A 19,486-nucleotide genomic window follows, 5' to 3' on the forward strand; every position below is an offset into this window, starting at 1 on the left:
ATTACACTGGGATACCAAAACTGCACATAGTACGCAAGATGGCACCACAGCCATGCAGTGTAGAGTGGGGCAATCACCTTCCTCAACCAGCTAGCTATGCTGTGCTTGATGCACCCCAGGACATGGTTGGCCTTTTTGGCTGCCAGGGCACACAGTTGACTCAAATTCAACTTGTCATCGATCCAGACCTACGGATCTCTTTCCACAGGGCTGCTCTCCCAATTTGTATGCATAACCAGGATTATTCCACCCCAGGTGGAAAATCCTTCACTTGCTGTGATTAAATTTCATATAATTGGTGGCTGCCCAGCCCTCTAACTTGTAAGTTAAGACCTCTCTACCCTTGAGGAGTCCAGCTCCTCCTAGTTTAGTATCACTGGCAAACTTACTTAATGTACATTTGACTCCTGTATACAAAACATTTCTGAAAACATCTGGGTTTAAAATTGAGCCCTGAGAAAACTCATTGGTGACTGGCCCCCAGCCTGACATAACCCTATTTACTGTAACACCTTCAGCCTGACTTGTCAGCCAATTGCTCATTCGGTGTATTATGGATTTGTCTAGCTGTGTGCTGGAGAGTTTTTCACATAATATTATCAGACAATGAAGTGAGACAGGCCTGTAATTACCAGGGTCTTCCTTCTTTCCCTTCTTGAAAACTGGGACATTTGCATTCTTTCAGTCAACTGGGACCTCTTCACACTTCCAAGACTGAAGACGACTCCCAGATTTCTAATGAATTCTATTTGTCTCAAAAGTTCTACGCAGCGGGTGCTTCTAGAACATTTCTCCCCTTGTCCATTTAGCCTTTAGTTTTGAGATTACAGAGTAGATTTTTTTAAGTTGGAAAATTCAATCAGAAATGAATCAACTTTGAGGAATACCTCTTAAAATCACGACATCCGCTCATGGACCACAGATGAACACATGCCTCTAGGGATCAGCCATAAAGCTAAAAGCCATAAAGTGAAAAGCAAATTCTACCCATGAGATAGTAGTCTAGCAGCTGAAATACCACATTTATGAAATCCAGGAACATGGTAGATTTTAACCTAGTTATAATTCTCTAAATCAAGGTAATTTTATTGACAGAACAGTCTGTTTGTTTCAGTGTAACTATTTGGGCAAGACACAGGGTTGCTACTGCAAATGCATCCAAGATTTTTTTTTTTTCTTTTCTTAACTGTCATCCTGGGTTCAGCAGTAGCAATCATTTTTCTCCTTCCAAGTAGCTGGTGCAGTGCTGTGTTTAGGCTTTAGTCTGACAAAAACGCTGGTAACACACCAGTATTTTAGTTGTTGCTAAGTAATGCTCACTTTGATCAAGGACTTCTCAGTCTCTCATGCTTTGCCAGTAAGGAGGGGCAAAGAAAACAGGAGGTAGCAGAGACAGGACACCTGACCCAGACTAACCAAAGGGGTATTCTATACCACAGCACGTCATGCCCAGTATATAAACTGGGGGGAGTCACCCGGAAGGCCCAGATCACTGCTCGGGTCGGATTGGGTATCAGTCGGAAGGTGGTAAGCAATTGCTCTGTGCATCACTCAGCACTGTTTTTTTAATTGTTTTTTTTTGTTTGGGTTTGTTTTTTACTCTTTCCTTTTTAATTTTATATTCTCTCTCCCTGTTATTTCCCTTATTAGTAGCAGTAGTAGTAGTTTCATATTATACTTTAGTTACCAGACTGTTCTTACCTCAACCTGTGGGGTTTATATTCCTATGATTCTCCTTCCTATCCTGCCTGGAGATGGGAGGGGAAGGAGAGAGTAAGTGAGCGGCAGCGTGGTTCTGAGTTACCAACTGGCTTAAACAATGACAACTATCAGTGTAATTTTTGGGGTATTTTGCACTTTCAAATTTTTATGATATATGTGGATGTACAGATACTCTGGAACCTCACATCCTAAGTATTTTAGAATCACTGAAATAATGTCTTGGATATTTGAGAACACTTAAGAAGATGATCTTTCTGGAACTGAGACTGACAAAAGTAGGAATAAATAGATCATAACTGAATGTTATAAAATAGCATAGTATGTATACACTGAGTCATTTTCTTAAAATCTTTCCTTGAAAATTTTAAGCAATACCTTCTGGAGTTTATAGAAAGAACATAAGAATTAAAGGGAAAGCTTTAAGGCATCTTATTTCAACCCTACTGTAATCTTGCCATATGCTTCTCTAGAAAACGTAGCAATGCTTTTTCAGGATGCTCTGCCTGAAGCTATATACCTTTACAGAAATGCATGATTCTAGAGAACTTATCAGTAAATTAATAAATCAGTATTAACTTTTGTCTATTTTGGAACAGTGAAGAAAGAAGACATTTTAGTTCTTCTCTTAATGTGGACTAGTTCGATGGAATTCCAGTATGGCCCTATGCAATCATCTAATAGATTTCCTCCTCAATCTTTTTTTTTTATTTATCCTTTATACTAAAGGAATGTTTGGACTTTTAGTAATTATTCAATCACAAAATAAAAGCAGATTGAAATATCATATTAAGAATAGAAACACACATTGCTGCACCGCTTGCTAGGGCCATTCTCTTTCAGTATTGTATATTTCAGTATGTGTTTTCTTGCACTTTTAATACTTTCCAAAGGCCATGAAACTAAGTACTAAAACTTCAATACTTGTATACATACATGTCTTTGATCTAGTTCAAGCAGTGATAGTAATTAAAATTGTAATAAAGGCCAAAAGAGTTACTGAAGTTATTGTGTGTTTTCTGAATATTAGAACATAGTATTATATCTAGTTATACAATAAATAAATGAATATTATTTTTTTAAAAAGAAACTCTATATGTTTTTAAGCTTTTTTTTTCTAAAGAATTGTATGTACTAATTAATAATAGTTCATATTCCAAAATGCCCTTGTTTCTGAATCTGACCAGCTGGCATGATCTAGGCCACAACTTTGTAGTTAAGAACTCAAAATACATTGCAAACATAAAAAAATTAACTCAAGCAGCTGTTTAAGATGTGTGAAGCTGCCATTCACGAGTGAGTTAAGGAAGGAACTGAAAGAGCAAGAGGATTTGTCCATACACTAAAAAAAAAACGAAAGAAAAGAGAATAAAGAAGGTGTCTGCTTTCAAGCAGGGTATCAGCAGCACAGGACTAAACATGTAACTCTCCTCAGCAGCAGAAAGGGAAAGTGGGGACAGCTCTCCATTCAATACTTATCACCACCTGGGACCTCCAGTGAAAATGAAAGAAAAAAATTACTGAGCTTTCAACACACTAGTTTAGTAATCTTATTTTAACAGTTCTCCAGGAGGAGGGTAATTCACCAGTGACTACTTCTATTTATATTTATGTCCCAAATCACTGTAAATTAGTAATTTAAATAGTCCAAGTAGAAATCACAAAAATGTCTTTCTGGATTCAATTTCAGTATTTGAACAAATAAATCACATGAAAAATACTTAACCCATCAGGCAGAATTCTGAGCATGACTGCCTTTTCAGGGGATGGAGAAACTACTCAGCCAGCAACATGGCACAGGTGCCTCAGTATAAAGCACTCACCCACTATTGACATTTCAGGAACACTAGCAGTGTAAATTTCTTCTGGAAATGTTGGTTCATTGTCATTGATATCATGGATTTTGATGACAAACTCAGATTCAGGTTCCACTGGTCTCAGAGTTCTTCTATTAATAGCCTGGGCACGCAGGGTGTAAAAGGCTTTCTCTTCCCTGTCAATTCTCCGAGTAGCATGAATGTCACCTGTTTTCTCATCAATTATAAAAAGAGTACCAGCACCGTCTCCTGATAAAATGTATTTCAGCGATCCATCTCCCTTGTCCTGGTCAGAATGAAGCTGAAAAGGAAGAAAAATCAGAGCATTTTATTTAGAAGTAGTTTATTTGTTTTTAAAATAATTATTCTGTATTAAATAATTCTGTGTACAAAAGAACATGTTTAATACCAACAAAACACAGTAAACTTCAGTCACCATTGACTGGCAGTCATGATGACATACTGAAGCATTTTTTTCCTAACAGCTCCAAGAATCTTTTGACTTGACTGCTGTGGCAGATTTAGCTTTGCAGCAACACCTGTTCTCTGCTAAGAAACCTCTGCAACGCAATTGTTAAAGAAGATTCTTATGTTAATACTGACCTTTTTCTTCCTCAAAGAGATCCTATTAAAAATTCCCAACCTGCTGTGCTAGTTATAAATTCACTACGTAGATAAAGACATGACAGAACACACAACAATTAAGGAAAAGAAACCTGGTTTGATGTCATACTAATTAAAAAAAAATCAAAACACCACATATTATTTATCTTTCTCCTAAATTGGAGAACATTTCATTTCAAGTTATTATCATTTTCACTCCATCAACTAATGTAAGTAGCCTGAAGGAAAGAAACAAATTTATTAAGCATTCAGTATTGATTTAATACTCATTATGTAAGTAATATAAAGCTTAACTTCATCTCTTAATGACCTGTGGTACTGACCAATTTTAGTACACCCATAACAAAACAAAAAAAAAGAAATCAATATTACATTGCTTTGTTCAGAACAGCAACGCGGCTGGTTCATTCGATCTTTTGCATACACTAACCATGATTTCTGTTGGAAAGTTCCTTCCAGTTTCACTGATTGCATAATTAACTGAAAGAATTTGGCATTCAGATTTATTTTCAGCAAGAAATGTATACTTTTTTCTTTTGGAGTTCAGCAGAAGTTTCAAATCAAGTAGAAGCTCTGATTACAAAAATGAACTGCAAATATACTTGCAGTGTTCCTTGCAGAATCCTGGATCGAAGCATTTTTGGTAGAAATTCAGAAATTTATCATGGTTCTGAACTTTGATTTTCTAAATAAGGAAACTTTCAGTTCAGAAATAAACCTTGGGAAGGAAACACTGTAAATATTTATCAAAGAATGACAAACTTTACTTACATTACATATGTGTACGTTTACTTTACAAAATATTTCATTAATCTTTATTTGATTCTAAAATGAAGAGTAGGAAAGTAGATGTTAAGAGGAATCTTTCCCAAATACATCTTATTTTTTAATTTGCCTTCTGTTTCTCTTGCTGAATTCAAACTGAACCTTTCAGGCCATTCTTACTCCTTTTTTGGGAGTGAACTGTGAACTTTAACCCCTCATGCTCTTCTCTTGATGGCCCATTAAAGCTGTGACTTCTCACCTTCCTAAGTAACATTCTTTTTAGGGGACTGGACAGTATCTTGCAGGCTGCAGCCCATTATGTAATGGCATTTAGTGTAACTAGTTCTCAAAAGGCTTTAAGTGTTTTCTTCTCTAGAGAGGAGGCACCACCTTATCTTCAAACATATCGTGGTATCAGAGCTTACTAGTGGTCCATGACCAGCATGGTATAATACAGTATTTTCACAGCAGAATGATGAACAGCAATTACAGGAGGTTGCTCCTCCTTAGACATGTGTGCTAGAAATACAAAACAAAGGACTGTTTGAGCAAGAAAGATTGGGAGGAGGAAGAAAATCTTTAAATTAAATGCAGTTTTCTCATGTGCTTTCCAAAGACAGATCTGGTATTACAGATTCTTACAAAAGTTGATGATAGTACATTGAGGCTGCAATGCCTGTTCTTTTATTCAGAAATCAGTAGAGTCTGGAAAAATCCATTCTGATAAATTCTCTATCTCCAGAATAGCATAACCCCATGCAAACAGTTCCCAGGAATATTTAACTCATGAATCATGCATGTAAATTGTTTTGGAGCGTGATAGTTATCAAAAGCATACCAGGAACTTGTAAAAAAAAATTTAGTAATTCCAGTAAGCATATTCTGATGCCCGAGAATGCTGCTTGGCACTAGAAGCACAAACACAGTGTAGTGATCAGAACTAAATCAGAAAATGAAGAAAACCCCTACACCACATATATATATATATATATATGAACAATTTCAAACAACTATATTTTTATCCAAATCTGGATTTAGAGCTAAATTTTTCAGCATACTTATTTGTCTAATACGTAAGGTAGCATCAATGTTGATGGTTTCTTACTGCTCCTCTGTAGCTAGGTGCATGTCAAAAATTTTTCCTAAGCTGATTTGGAAGTTTACTTACTAAGTAAAAAATTCTTACTAAGCTGACGTTTTTGTGCTACTCACCTCCTACCTTCACCAAATTCAAATTTTATAGCTTTTTTTCAATTATATTAGCCAAAACACTGGAAAAGGAGCTGAATATAAGATTCTGAGACATCCACATAAAGGCTTTGAGGGAGCTGGTAGTTGCATTTCTGAGTAACACATTTATAAGGAATATCAACCTGCATAGTTCAGAACAACAATTGAAGCTATAACACTTTGCATTTTCTAAAGAATGTTGATAATTTCACTTTGGATTGGTAATCCAGTTTGAATTTTATGCCTACATATAACAGTCTATCGTTGTTGTAGGAAAACTTCAAATTCAGAATGACATTTCAGAAGGTCTTGTGGGTGCCCAGGAAATAAAAAGCTATATATATGACAAACAAGGCTTCCAGAGATAACTAAAGGAGTGAAAATGTGTATTATGTGTAAGTTAGAAAAAGAATAACTCTTATTTCATTTTCTTAGCTCTTCATGCAATCCATACATTATCAGAGGGCTCAAGAACGCTAAAGACCAAGTGCTTGACAGCCTTTAACACTGAATCTTTACCCAGTTCTGAAATGCATGAGCTGTGTGTCAGACAGCACTGCAAAGTTTTGTCATTTTACTCTAGTATTAAAAGAAAGTTCTGCAAAATATTTCTCTGCTACTTTTAGTATAAAGTGTTTCCTATAGATATTTTGGCTAATGGGCATCTGTGATTCATGTCAGCCAAGCTGAGAAAAAGAGAGACATCTGTTTCATTTAGAAATTTTATTGCACAAAATGATCAGCTGTGAAGATGTGGTTTTGTTTTTGTATCTGTCACTGATATTTTGCAAACTCCCGTTTCAGTGAATTTTTTTGCTGTTCTTCCACAGAAACACTTCCTTTTTCAGCTGTCAGTGAAACGTACTTTATATATAGTTTTTTCTCACTGTATAAAAACCAGGGCATCTGTTGGTTTTATTATATATAGCCCCATTTCATCTTACAGGAACTGCAATTACTGTGAAACACAATTTTGCATATCTGTACATCTACCTAAATTGGTGTAACAAACTTTTAAATTGAGAAAGATTTCATATACATGAAAAAGGAAGGTACTGTAAACCACTGGATATTATTAATTCTGTTGCTAAAGAGAAGATAGTTAAAATTAGAGATGGTAACAAAATGGATTGTTATGTGAATGCTTAAAAAGTAACTGAGTTACCAATCCAAGAAAGAGAGAAAAACATGTTTTAAATGATGGATTTCTTTTTTCATTAATTGCAAGAAAAAAACAGTTCATGAATATATATTATCTTATTCTTAAAGGTAATGCAACCAAAAATAAAATGAGCTAATGAAAAGATGCCACAATCAAATTCAGCTCCGTATCTTTTAGATCTGTAAAAGATCATTGTGAAACGTCTTTCAGAAGTCTTTAGATGAAGAACATAAAAATTCTGCTTTAAAAATTAGTTGAAAATTATAATGTGTGGATTCTATGTTAACTGAGTTCCAGTGATTAAAATCAAACCTGCTAATTACAGCAGTGTGGGTTTTCTTACCCCCACACACTTTGAAGTCCATCACAGTCTGAAATCTACTGATTGAATATAAAGGTCACGGACTTTTTTTGAATACCATACAAAGTGTTAATCCTATTTTCACAAAAAAAAACAGAAGATGCTACTGTGGAAAACAGAGAGAAGATTAGTTTAGTCAGATATTTTAACATGCAAACTACTTCTGGAATTGGAGATTATTTATGACAACGCCAGAGGAAGACTTTAAGATTTGTCACACCTATTTCCGTTTGAATTTCAGATTCAGAAGTCCCTCTATGAATTTTCAGTGATTGGTATTCAGATAACTAGAGACCAGAATATATGATTAACCAGCCTTTAGCATGAATTCTTACTGTAGGCATTAATACAGCTCAATATGATTTTTATCTTAATTTAATATGCTATATCATATAGGAGAACTTCCAATCATAGACTCATAGAGTGGTTACAGCTGGAAAGGACCTTAAGATCATTTAATTCCAACCCCCCGTTTATGGGCAAGGATGCCTCACATTAGACCACGTTGCCCGAGGCTCTGTCCAGCCTGACAGAGTTTACAGTTTTCTATACTCTTTTCCAAATAACAGACTATTCCATTATCTCACTAAACACATTTTTACTCTCCTACTCTATAATAGTAATTTTTATTTGTCAAATCTAGAAAATGGGATTCTACTTTCTTCTGCAATATGTTTGTCAACATTTCAATTTAATCCAAGTATCACAGAAACAATGAGACCTCAGTACACTCCTGAATTACTCTTTTTATATTTTATTCAAACAAGTCCTTAATTTCTCTTAATTTTGACGTCAAATTTCAGGGAAAATTTAGCCTATTAAAATGTAACCTATGAGCTGTTTTCTAAGTAATCACATTAGCCATGTGATGCCAAAATATACCTGCAGAAGCATTCACAATTTCACTCTGAGTTTCAAGAGCACATATAATATTAGCAGATTCAACAGAATAGAATAATAATGATAGTCTCTCTAAACATAATCTCAACAGTGAGCAGATTTACATGAAATCAGCAGAAAATAGTTGATACAGAATTCCCACAATGAACATATTTATTTTAGCCATCATGAACTGAATTATTAAATGATGCAATTGAACATTAGCTACTCTTATTTCAAAAGACTTTCAAAATAGCTCATATCCTGTGCCATAGTCTCTTTGTTGCCAGATTTAACCATCATGGCTTTGAGCCAGATTTTACGCACCAAAGAGATTCACTTACTTCAATTTATCCTTTAGGTAACATTTAAAGAAAATCTCTTCAGTGATGCAAGGTTTTGAAATAAGTTTTAATGAGACATGTCACACATTTCATTTTCTCACCCAGTTATGTTGTCACTTTGCCAGTCCTGTGCTATTGTGTGTTATTTAAAACGGGAGACAAGCGAAAAGGAAAAAGGCACATTTCAAAAGGAAAACTTTTGTGAGACTTTGAAAGATAAAGTGAGAGCAAACTAAAATGGAAGCATAGCAAGCAATGCAATATGAGGAGACCTCTGAAATTCTTTTGTTTGCTGAGAAGTAGCAACAAACAGAAATTAAAAAGTCCAGTCTGCAGTGCATTTTCAGATTATATTAGTTTACTTTAAATTTATTCATTATACAAAGGAAAGATAAAAATCATTGTTACCATTTTTATTAAGAAACATTAGAGTAGTTCCTTGCTGTTCAAGATTTTTGTTTGCTCCTACCAATGTTTTAAAATAGTAAGAGATAAATTAAAATTAATAATAAGTTTAGGATTTCTTTCCACATCCCTGGTGAGTCAGTATCTATGACAGGATTAGAAATATTATTTTCCCAGCTCCCTAAAATCTTCATGACAAAGTGATATCATCTTCAAGATTCTCCGTTTCCACAAAATAATCATACAGTAAAGGTATTTTTTCATCACTAGACTTGGATTTTTGCTCATTACTGTAGCTTTTTCAAAATGCTTCACAATCTGGAGAAGGTAGATGGTCCTGTCACTGACAAAATGTTCTAGGAGTTCGCCTGAGAAAGGCAGTTTCTTTTTTTTACAACACATCACACGAGCAACGAAGAATCTTACACAGATGCACTGAGTCAACATTCCAATAAACAAACTCCCTCCTCAAGCCAAGGTCTTTAGCTGATGTTCAGAGAGCTAGAACAAAAAAGTTTCAGCTTCATTAGATTGTTGCAGCTTCTATACCACAAGGCACACAAGCATTGAGCTAGCATGATCTAGAGACTAATTGAATTTCATACACCAAAGAGCTCTTGCATGAGCCAATATGCATGATCTCTTCCAATTTTATTGCAGTAAACACAGTCCATACACCAGGTGGACACAGAAAGTAGAGAAGTGCAGTGAAACTGAAGGATTAAGTAGTTTGCAGAACAGTATCTCTATTCCACCAAGAATTGGCCTAGAAAGTCTAATAAGCTAAAGCAATACATATCTTTCATTTACTGAATTCAGAACAGCTTTTATATATTCAAAAGCTTTGGTTTCGTCTGTTTAGCTTTGGTTTTCTTAAAAGGAAAAGTCACTACTAATCCTCATGTTCTCTGCATTAATGACAACAAAGAGCTAACTAAGAAGCAATTTCAGGTAATTCCTTTTTTTTGTTAAAAAGATGTATTTTCTTTTTTTTATTATAGCTTATATATGTTTTCCTAAAGTATTTGCATTATTAACAATATAACCATTAAAACAGTATTAGTTTTTTATATATCCTAATTTACAATTTTATTTATCCTAATTTACAATTTTCACTTTAGATAAAAAGCATTACATGCTTTTTAAACAAATGCGGAACACTATTAAGAATAGTAATGCTTAGTTCATTCCTGACGCTGGAGGCCATTTAAAAACACATTAAATAAGACCGTCTTTGTTTCCACCTGAAATCACCATAACATGTAGCTTGGTAAGAGCTGTGAAGATTTTCAATCTTTATTATGTGTTCATTTCTCTTAATGAATATTCTAAACTATATATACATATGTATATCTTTGGAAGAGATCTATTTAAAGGAAACAACAAATATACCACAGAAAACTGAATGACAACGTCTTCCTACCAGGAAATGGAAAGCGACAGCTAAGGTCAGGGTGTGTGTGTGTGTGTATATATATATATATCATAGAATCATAGAATAGTTAGGGTTGGAAAGAACCTTAAGATCATCAAGTTCCAACCCCCCTGCTATGGGTAGGGACACCTCACATTAAACCATATATATATATTAGAATTAAGGAATAAAAAAACATTAAGTGGATATTTAAATGATTTCCCAGTGATATCCATGATAATCATAGAATCATAGAATGGTTAGGGTTGGAAAGGACCTTTAGATCATCTAGTTCCAAGCCCCCTCCCACTAAACCATCTCACCCAAGGCTCTGTCCAACCTGGTCTTGAACACAGACAGGGACAGAGCATTCATAACCTCCCTTGGCAACCTATTCCAGTGCCTCACCACCCTAACAGGAAAGAATTTCCTCCTTATATCCAATCTAATCCCCTGTTTAAGTTTTAACCCGTTACCCCTTGTCCTGGCGTAAAATTTAATCCCAAAAAAGGGAAGAAGAGAGAGTAGACATATTTTTCATATGTCTCAGGAAGGTAATGATGAATCTGAAATGATGCTACACCTAATATTGTAAGATTTCAAACAATGAGGGACAAAGATGTCTTCAATAAATCTTGGCTTCATTTATATCACAATGACATCAGTGAGGCTATTTATGTAATAGAGGCATATTCCAGAAGCAATGTATTGATATCTTAAAACCCTACAGATGTAGTCAGGATTTAAAGGTAGATCTGTGAGAGAAGAGAGGTGGAAAATGTGTAAACCCTTAAACGTAACTCACGCTTTTATTACCCATCAGTTTTCCCTCTCCTTTTCGTAAATTACAAAATCCATTATTCTAGAGAATAATATTTTCAAAAAAAACCCCAACTAGCTAAATACCAATTACTAAGAAAAGAAGTTACAGTTTCAATCATAAGATACAATTACATTACAGAAGGGCTGAGGATTGTAAGGATCTCTTCAGGTCATCTGTTCAACCCACCCCTCTTCAAGCAGGGCCACCTAGACCCTGTTACCCAGGACAATGTCTAGACAGATTTTGAGTATCTCTAATGATGGAGGCTCCACACCCTCTTTGGGCAACCTGTGCCAGTGTTCAGCCACCCTCACAGGGCAGAAGTGTTCCCTGGTTTTCAGAGGGAACCACCTGCATTTGATTTGTGCCCACTGCCTCTGGTCCTGTCACCTGGCATCACTGAAAAGAATCTGGGTCTGTTCCCTTTGCACCCTTCCTTCAGGTGTTCGTAAATATTGCTAAGATCTCCCCTGAGCCTTCTCTCCATTAGGGAAGAGAGTTAAAGCACTCTCAGCCTTTCCTCATAAGTGAGGTGCTCCAGTCCCTATATCATACTTAAAGCTGTCCTTCGCTGGAGTTTTTCCAGTATGTCCCATGTCTCTCTTGTAATAGGGTGTCCAGCACTGGACACAGCAGTCCAGGAGTGGCCTCGTAAGTATTGAGCAGAGGAGAAGGATCCCCTCCCTTGACCTGCTGGCAGTACTTCACCTACTGCAGCCAGTAGCCTTCTTTGCAGCAAAGGCACCTAGCTGGCACCTGGTTCATCCTGGTAACTACTAGAACCACCAGGGTCTTTTCTGCCAAGCTGCTTTCCAGTTGGTCAGCCCCCAGCATATCCTGGTGTCTGGGACTGTGCCTGCCTAGATGCAGGACTCTGCACATAGAATCATAGAATAGTTAGGGTTGGAAAGGACCTCAAGATCATCTAGTTCCAACCCCCCTGCCATGGGCAGGGACACCTCCCGCTAAACCATGCCACCCAAGGCTCTATCCAACCTGGCCTTGAACACCACCAGGGACGGAGCACTCACAACCTCCCTGGGCAACACATTCCAGTGCCTCATCACACTAACAGGAAAGAATTTGTTCCTTGTATCCAATTTAAACTTACCCTGTTTTAAGTTTTAACCCGTTACCCCTTGTCCTTTCACTACAGTCCCTAATGAATAGTCCCTCTTCAGCATCCATATAGCCCCACTTCAGATACTGGAAGGCTGCTATGAGGTCTCCAAGCAGCCTCCTCTTCTCCAGGCTGAACAGCCCCAACTTCCTCAGCCTGTCTTCATACGGGAGGTGCTCCAGTCCCCTGATCATCCTCATGGCCCTCATCTGGACTTGTTCCAACAGTTACAAGTTCTTTTTATGTGGAGGACACCAGAACTGCACACAATACTCCAGGTGAGGTCTCATGAGAACAGAGTAGAAGGGCAGGATCACCTTGTTCAATCTGCCGGTCACACTCCTTTTGATGCGGCCCAAGATACGGTTGGCTTTCTGGGCTGCAAGCGCACACTGCCGGCTCATTTTCATTTTCTGATCGACCAACACCCCCAAGTCCTTCTCTGCAGGGCTTCTCTGAATCTCTTCTCTGCCCAACCTGTAGCTGTGCCTGGGATTGCTTCAACCCAGGTGTAGGACCTTGCACTTGGCATGGTTAAAGTTCATGAGGTTGGCATCAGCCCACCTCAGAAGTGTGTCAAAGTCCCTCTGGATGGCATTCCTTCCCTCCAGCGTATCAACTAAACCACATGGCTTGGTGTCATCAGAAACTTGCTGAGGGCGCACTGAATCCCACTGTCCATGTCACCAACAAAGATGTTGAACAAGACCGGTCCCAGTACCGATCCCTGAGGGACACCACTCGTTACTGGTCTCCAGGCGGACATTCAGCCATTGACCACAACTCTGTGTGCAGCCAGCCAGTTCTTTATCCACCGAGTGGTCCATCCATCAAATTGATGTCTCTCCAATTTAGAGACAAGGATGTCATGTGGGACAGTGGTGTCGAACGTTTTACACAAGTCCAGGTAGATGATGTCAACTGCTCTACCCCTGTCCATCAGTTCTGTAGCCCCATCATAGAAGGCCACCAAATTGGTCAGGCAGGATTTCCCCTTAGTGAAGCCATGCTGCCTGTCTCCAAGCACTTTGTTGGTTTTCATGTGCCTTAGCATGCCTTCCAGGAGAATCTGCTCCAAGATTTTGCCAGGCACAGAGGCGAGACTGACTGGTCTGTAATTCCCCAGGTCATCCATTTTCCCCTTCTTGAAAATGGGGTTATATTTCCCTTTTTCCAGTCGTCGGGAACTTCACCTGACAGCCATGATTTTTCAAATATTATAGACAGTGACTTAGCAACTTCATCTGCCGGCTCATTCAGGACCCGCGGATGGATTTCATCAGGTGCCATGGACTTGTGTACGTTCAGGTTCCTAAGACGGTCTTGAACCAGATCCTCTCCTACAGTGGGCCTAGGGTCTTCATTCTCACAGTCCCTGCGTCTGCATTCCAAGACTTGCTGTCTGTAGAGTTCCTGTCTGTAGAGTGCTTCATCCACAGATTCCTCTTGGTCAGGCAGTCTGTAACAGAACCCCACAATAATGCCCCTCATAGCTGTTCTCCCTTTAACCCTGACCCACAAACTCTCTGTTGACTTCACCTGGGCCTTCATGATGTTCCTGTCAGCCCATTTCTCCAGCTTGATGAGGTCCCTGTAGATGGCAGCACTACACTCTGGCATTATCAGCCACTCCTAGTTTTGTGCCATCTGAAAACTTGCTCTACCCTAATGAACCTGGTCCAGTGGAGGCTGTCCTGGAAAGGGCTGGGAGCATTTATCTGCAATGGCACCTTGTAGACATCTTATGGACACCTCAATTATGTACAGAATTACAATTACATAGTGAAATTTAAGTGGATTTTATCAGTTTTGTATTAAGACTAGGTAGGTAGCTATGATTCACATTTAAATTAAAACTTCTCCTACCATAGCAGCATATTATATTCCACTATCAGACTAAAATACCAAAATAATCAGACTTGGATAAAAATTTTGGCTCAGATCACACAGAGTATTACCTGTTACATATATACATAAAAGACAGCATCAGATCAGTGAACTCTATTCCTCAACTACTTTTACACGATATATGGCATAAAGCCCATCCTGATATTTGCTGGTACAAATTAAGAACCAAACTACATTGTAATTGTTTTCCTTTGCGATATTAATTGCTGTATTCAAAAATGTGGTCTATGTACTACATCACTGATGAAAAATTATTTCTAACTTATGTGAACTCTGGTAATCAGCCGATAGGCCCGGTCAATATTTCCGTCAAAACTTGCATGACTTCTCCGGTATTTGTAAGACATCAGAAGCATGCTTTTCCTAATCTCCCTTTTCCTAATTTCCAATAAAATATATTATATTGGTTATGCTGTTGGTGTTTGGGTTTTCTTCACTGTTTGGGTTGTTTGGTTTTTGCTGTTTTGTTTCTTTTTTTAAATCTTCTTAGTTTGGAGATTTATCCTGCTTTATCATTTATACCAAAAATTCCTATTCTTTTATATTTGTCTATAGAACCATAGGGAATTTTTGCCATTTTTTTTTTTTTTTAAGAATTAAGCCTGTTCCTGAAGCTTTAGTTCTTGCCTTGTGCACTAGTAGCACCTACTTTTTTCTTTTGGAAGTAAAAAGAATTGTATACCGTTTGTAGAATCATAGGGTTGGAAAGCACCTTAAGGTCATCTAGTTTCAACACCCCTGCCATGGCCAGGGACACCTCACACTAAACCATGCCACCCAAGGCTTTGTACCACCTGGCCTTGAACACTGCCAGGAATGGAGCATTCACAACTTCCCTGGGCAATCCATTCCAGTGCCTCACCACCCTAACAGGAAAGAACTTCTTCCTTGTACGCAATCTAAACTTTCCCTGTTCAAGTTTTAACCTGTTACCCCTTGTCCTATCACTGCAGTCCCTAATGAAGAGTCCCTCCCCAGCATCCTTCTAGGCCCCCTAAAGAAACTAGAAAATTCCTAGAAAAACTTCCTAATTCTGTTTATGGTACACAGTCTTCACAGCACTTGAAATATTATTTCTTGATCCTTCAGTTACTTTGTCTTCTGTAGCACACCATTATCCCTTTCTGGCAAATACACCAGTATTACTGAAATTTCTACCATTATTCTTAAATATTAAGCCTTGATTAATCCCATGCAGCTCTTTTCAGTGTCACACTGCTCAGCAGTCCTCTAGCTATTGCATTTATTTTATTTAGCTTTTACTAGACAACATGACATTCCTGACACATAGCCAATGGTCTGTCACATAACCTGACATAACTAAAGAGATAATTATCATTTTCCTTATCTTCCAACTGTATTAGTTATCTAGCAAATTCATTACCCTTTTCGAATGACCAAAGACATCTTTCTGAGTGCTAAAGGTATTTTTAAGTCCTCTGAGGAATCCCCTCCACTGGCACCCTCACTAGCATCACTATGTAAAAATGTGGTCATACTCTTGCACAGTACTTCTTACAGGTGACAGGCATTTTCAAAGTACAGGAGGACTGCTCCATGAAAATTTGCAAATAAAAACATTAGTATCAATTTACAAAAGTCCTGTATCTTTCCTGGCTCCGCTCCATCATAGGTACTATTTGGCTATACCCATTTAGCCTCTCCTGAAGCTCATATATTCTATTTGTCACATTAATTTAATGTTTCACAAGTACCTCCACTTCATTAAAAGTTTTCTTAAATTTAAGTAACATGGCTTGGAAAACTGCATAACCCTGTCTATCTTTTCTCTTTCCTTCCTCAAAATAGATTTTCTGCAAAATGACATTTCTTTAAATTCCTACTCTTTAAAAAATTCAAATAGAACCCTCATTTTTTTTCTCCCTGCTTACCTCACCTTTTACATAGTTGCATTAGTCATTTTTCTCACCATTAAAATTTAAAATATCATTTTTATCATTTTGTACTAAGCTAATTAATAGCCACGATTGCTAAGTAGTAATACTTTCTGATTATTTGATTATTATATTCATGTCAAAATAATATTCCTTAAATAATTCTACTTCTTAGAGATCCCATTTGTAGTGGAATTAGCAATCATAAAGATGGAGACTCAGAAATTTTAATTTATGTGTATTTTATATCAAATGCCATATCTCAAAAAAGGGTACTCAGAAGTTCTTTTTAGAAGATGGAGTTCTTAATAGAAGTAAGAAATCTTTATTGCTACTTCATGTCTGCATATCAGGTGTAATTTATTCTACTAATTTATTCTAAGATTTATTCTACTAATCACTGTATTGTAGCATTCTAAATCATATGTCATTATAAAAACTGATTAAAACTTTTTAGGAAAAAAGCAGAAAAGTATTTTTATGACATAAAACAGTTTTTAAACTTAATGGGAGAAAAGACAGTTATATGTATATAGATATTTAGAAGGTCATCTGCATTTGATTTAAAAACAAAATAAAATCAAGAGACAGAGGGGAAAAATAAAGGCCTTAAAGGATCAGCCTTTGAACTGCTGCTGAAACTACTGGCTATTTATACATTTATCATGGTAAAAAAGGTGTAGGTCAAAAATTTCTAAAGCTCTCTTTTCTATCATGTTTTTTAATTCCTTGAATGAATGCATGAATGTACTGTGGTGAAGCAAACTCTACTTTTCCTGATCTATGACTCTGAATATAGATAATTTCAGTTTTATCAGTTCTTTCTTTTTTGGAATATCTTTTTTGTGACAATCAGGCACAATTTTAAAATTAAAAGAAAAACTGAACTGAAAGGAACTGGGGAGCTCAGAGTAAACTACTCCCCTGTTTCTTTCTTGTACTATTTTGAAACATGTTGCCATTTTAAAAGCAATACCTAATCAGATACAACCTCCGAGTTTGGAAACCACCCAAGAGAGATACAACTCTTCTCTCTGAAGGCAGCAAAATGCATCTTATTGGCGATTTTACACCTCTTGGAAGGTGTCATAGCTTAGACCACCTTCGCTCTAAATCTTCCCAACAACTGATCAACAGTATTGCAGGGTTTTTCTTGGAAAGAGCAGAATTATCTCTTTTAGAAATTAGTTTCAAAATGGCAAATCCCTGCTATTAGGGGATTATTAAGTGAAAAAATACCCAAACACATTTCAAAGTAGTTTTCTCAGAGGCTGAGAATGGCAGTGGCAGAAAACCTATCCCAGTAACTAGTAGGACCATACTGAACATTCAGTATCATCACTTAGAGTTCTCATCAAATTGATAAATGTCTTGCACTCAAGCATCAATGTGAAAGAAAAAGTTAATTTAATTTTCAACTGATTAATAACTCTGTTTAGTAGAATTTATTGTTTCATGACTTATTTCCCAAACTTTGTACTCCCTACAAGAAACAGTATACAGTTTTAGTTTGTTTTCCTTAAGGAGATAAAGCAAATAATGATTAAAACCACCTCATGTTTTCCAGGATCTACTGCATCTTCCACGCACTGAATTTCAATTAAGGACCACTAATAGTGTTAAACTTATGTTTAACAGTGTTAAACTCATTAAATATAATACCTAAGGTCACATAGAGGCCAAGGAGAAATAAGAACAGAGTATCAAATTAGCATTTGCTTGAAAGTTGAGCAAATATAACTTTTAGAGATGACACCTTGCTTCATTCACTATAACTCTTCCAGCTATTATTACTTTTAATAGTATGCAAAGTACACATAAAACTGTACCACAGAAGTGAAAAAAAGCCCTGGATTTAGTGTTTAACTTCAAGCTGTTGTCTAGAAGCAGATTTACTTTTGTCTACCTAAGACAAAGATATGTCTACCTGAGCAGCGTCTCACAGTTATTTTTCATGCGGTTCTTCTCTATTTTGGAGTCTTGTAGTCTCAGAGCACGGTTACTGTCTTCTTGAGACCATGGTTCAGTTTTGTCATCAGGGCATCACTTGACATGTGACTCAGGGTTGTCTGGCAGTTAGGTAGGTATAGAGATACATGGTATGAACCTGGAACAAACACTGATTTCATTGCCAGTGAAGATTTGGTGCAGATACAAACCTGGAACCATGGCATTTCCCCTCTTTCACCATGCTAGTTGTTAAAGAAGACAAGAAGACGCATGCATTTTTTTACAGCTAGATTAGCTCTATTAGCCAGAGAGTTTTTCCCTAGCAGAACCCATGAAGGCATTGGCAACCTCTGAGCTCTCTTCCTTGTGTCCAACTTATACAGTAATAAAAATATGCAACACACTACCTTTCAGTTCTGTCAAAACAGATATTCTCTGCTAAGATAGTTTGGATGACACCACTGTTAGACTACTTTTTCTTCTTTTTTTGGTTTACTGTTTTCATTTTTCTATCCTTGCCTATGTTCTTCCTTGCTTTCTGATATGCTGTAGCACAGAATCATGTAGTTCCAACCACCCTGCCATGGGCAGGGACATACTCCACTAGACCAGGCTGTTCATAGCCCCAGCCAACCTGGTTTTGAACACTGCAAGGGACAGGGGATCCAGAACTCCTAGGGGCAACCTGTTTCAGTGTCTCACCAACCTCACAGTAAAGCATTTCTTTCTTAAATCTAATCTACATCTACACTCTTGCAGCTTGTCTTATTACTACTGGCTCTTATAAAAAGTCTCTCTCCAGATTTCTTGTAGGCCCCCTTTAGGTACTGGAAGGTTGCTATAAGGTCTTCCCCAAGCCTTCTAGTCTCCAAGCTGAACAAGCCCTACTCTTTCATCTTGTCTTCATAGCAGAGGTGCTCCAACCCTGTGATCATCTCTGTGGCAACCACACACTGCCTGGTCAAGTTGAGCTTCTCATCAAGCAACACCCACAAGTCCCTCTTTTCATGACTACTGTCAATACAGTCTCTTCCAAGCCTGTATTTGTTCTTGGGATTGCCCCAGTGCAG

The 19,486-nt window shown here is 37.3% G+C and overlaps 1 protein-coding gene across 3 annotated transcripts in view; it reads right to left on the reverse strand.

Moving 5' to 3' along the window:
- The window catches only part of CDH10 (cadherin 10), a 94,541-nt gene that overhangs the window by 28,981 nt on the left and 46,074 nt on the right, over positions 1–19,486 (reverse strand). For all 3 annotated transcript variants that reach the window (XM_061449269.1, XM_061449268.1, XM_061449270.1), the window contains exon 3: positions 3,543–3,837. In XM_061449269.1, the coding sequence (XP_061305253.1) occupies positions 3,543–3,837 (295 nt within the window). The remainder of the gene's footprint in view (positions 1–3,542; positions 3,838–19,486) is intronic.

Source organism: Pezoporus flaviventris, unplaced genomic scaffold (assembly GCF_033815535.1).
Source record: "Pezoporus flaviventris isolate CSIRO_AGI_PZ_B2104156 unplaced genomic scaffold, CSIRO_AGI_Pfla_v1 ptg000007l, whole genome shotgun sequence".
NCBI classification, from domain to species: Eukaryota; Metazoa; Chordata; class Aves; order Psittaciformes; family Psittacidae; genus Pezoporus; species Pezoporus flaviventris.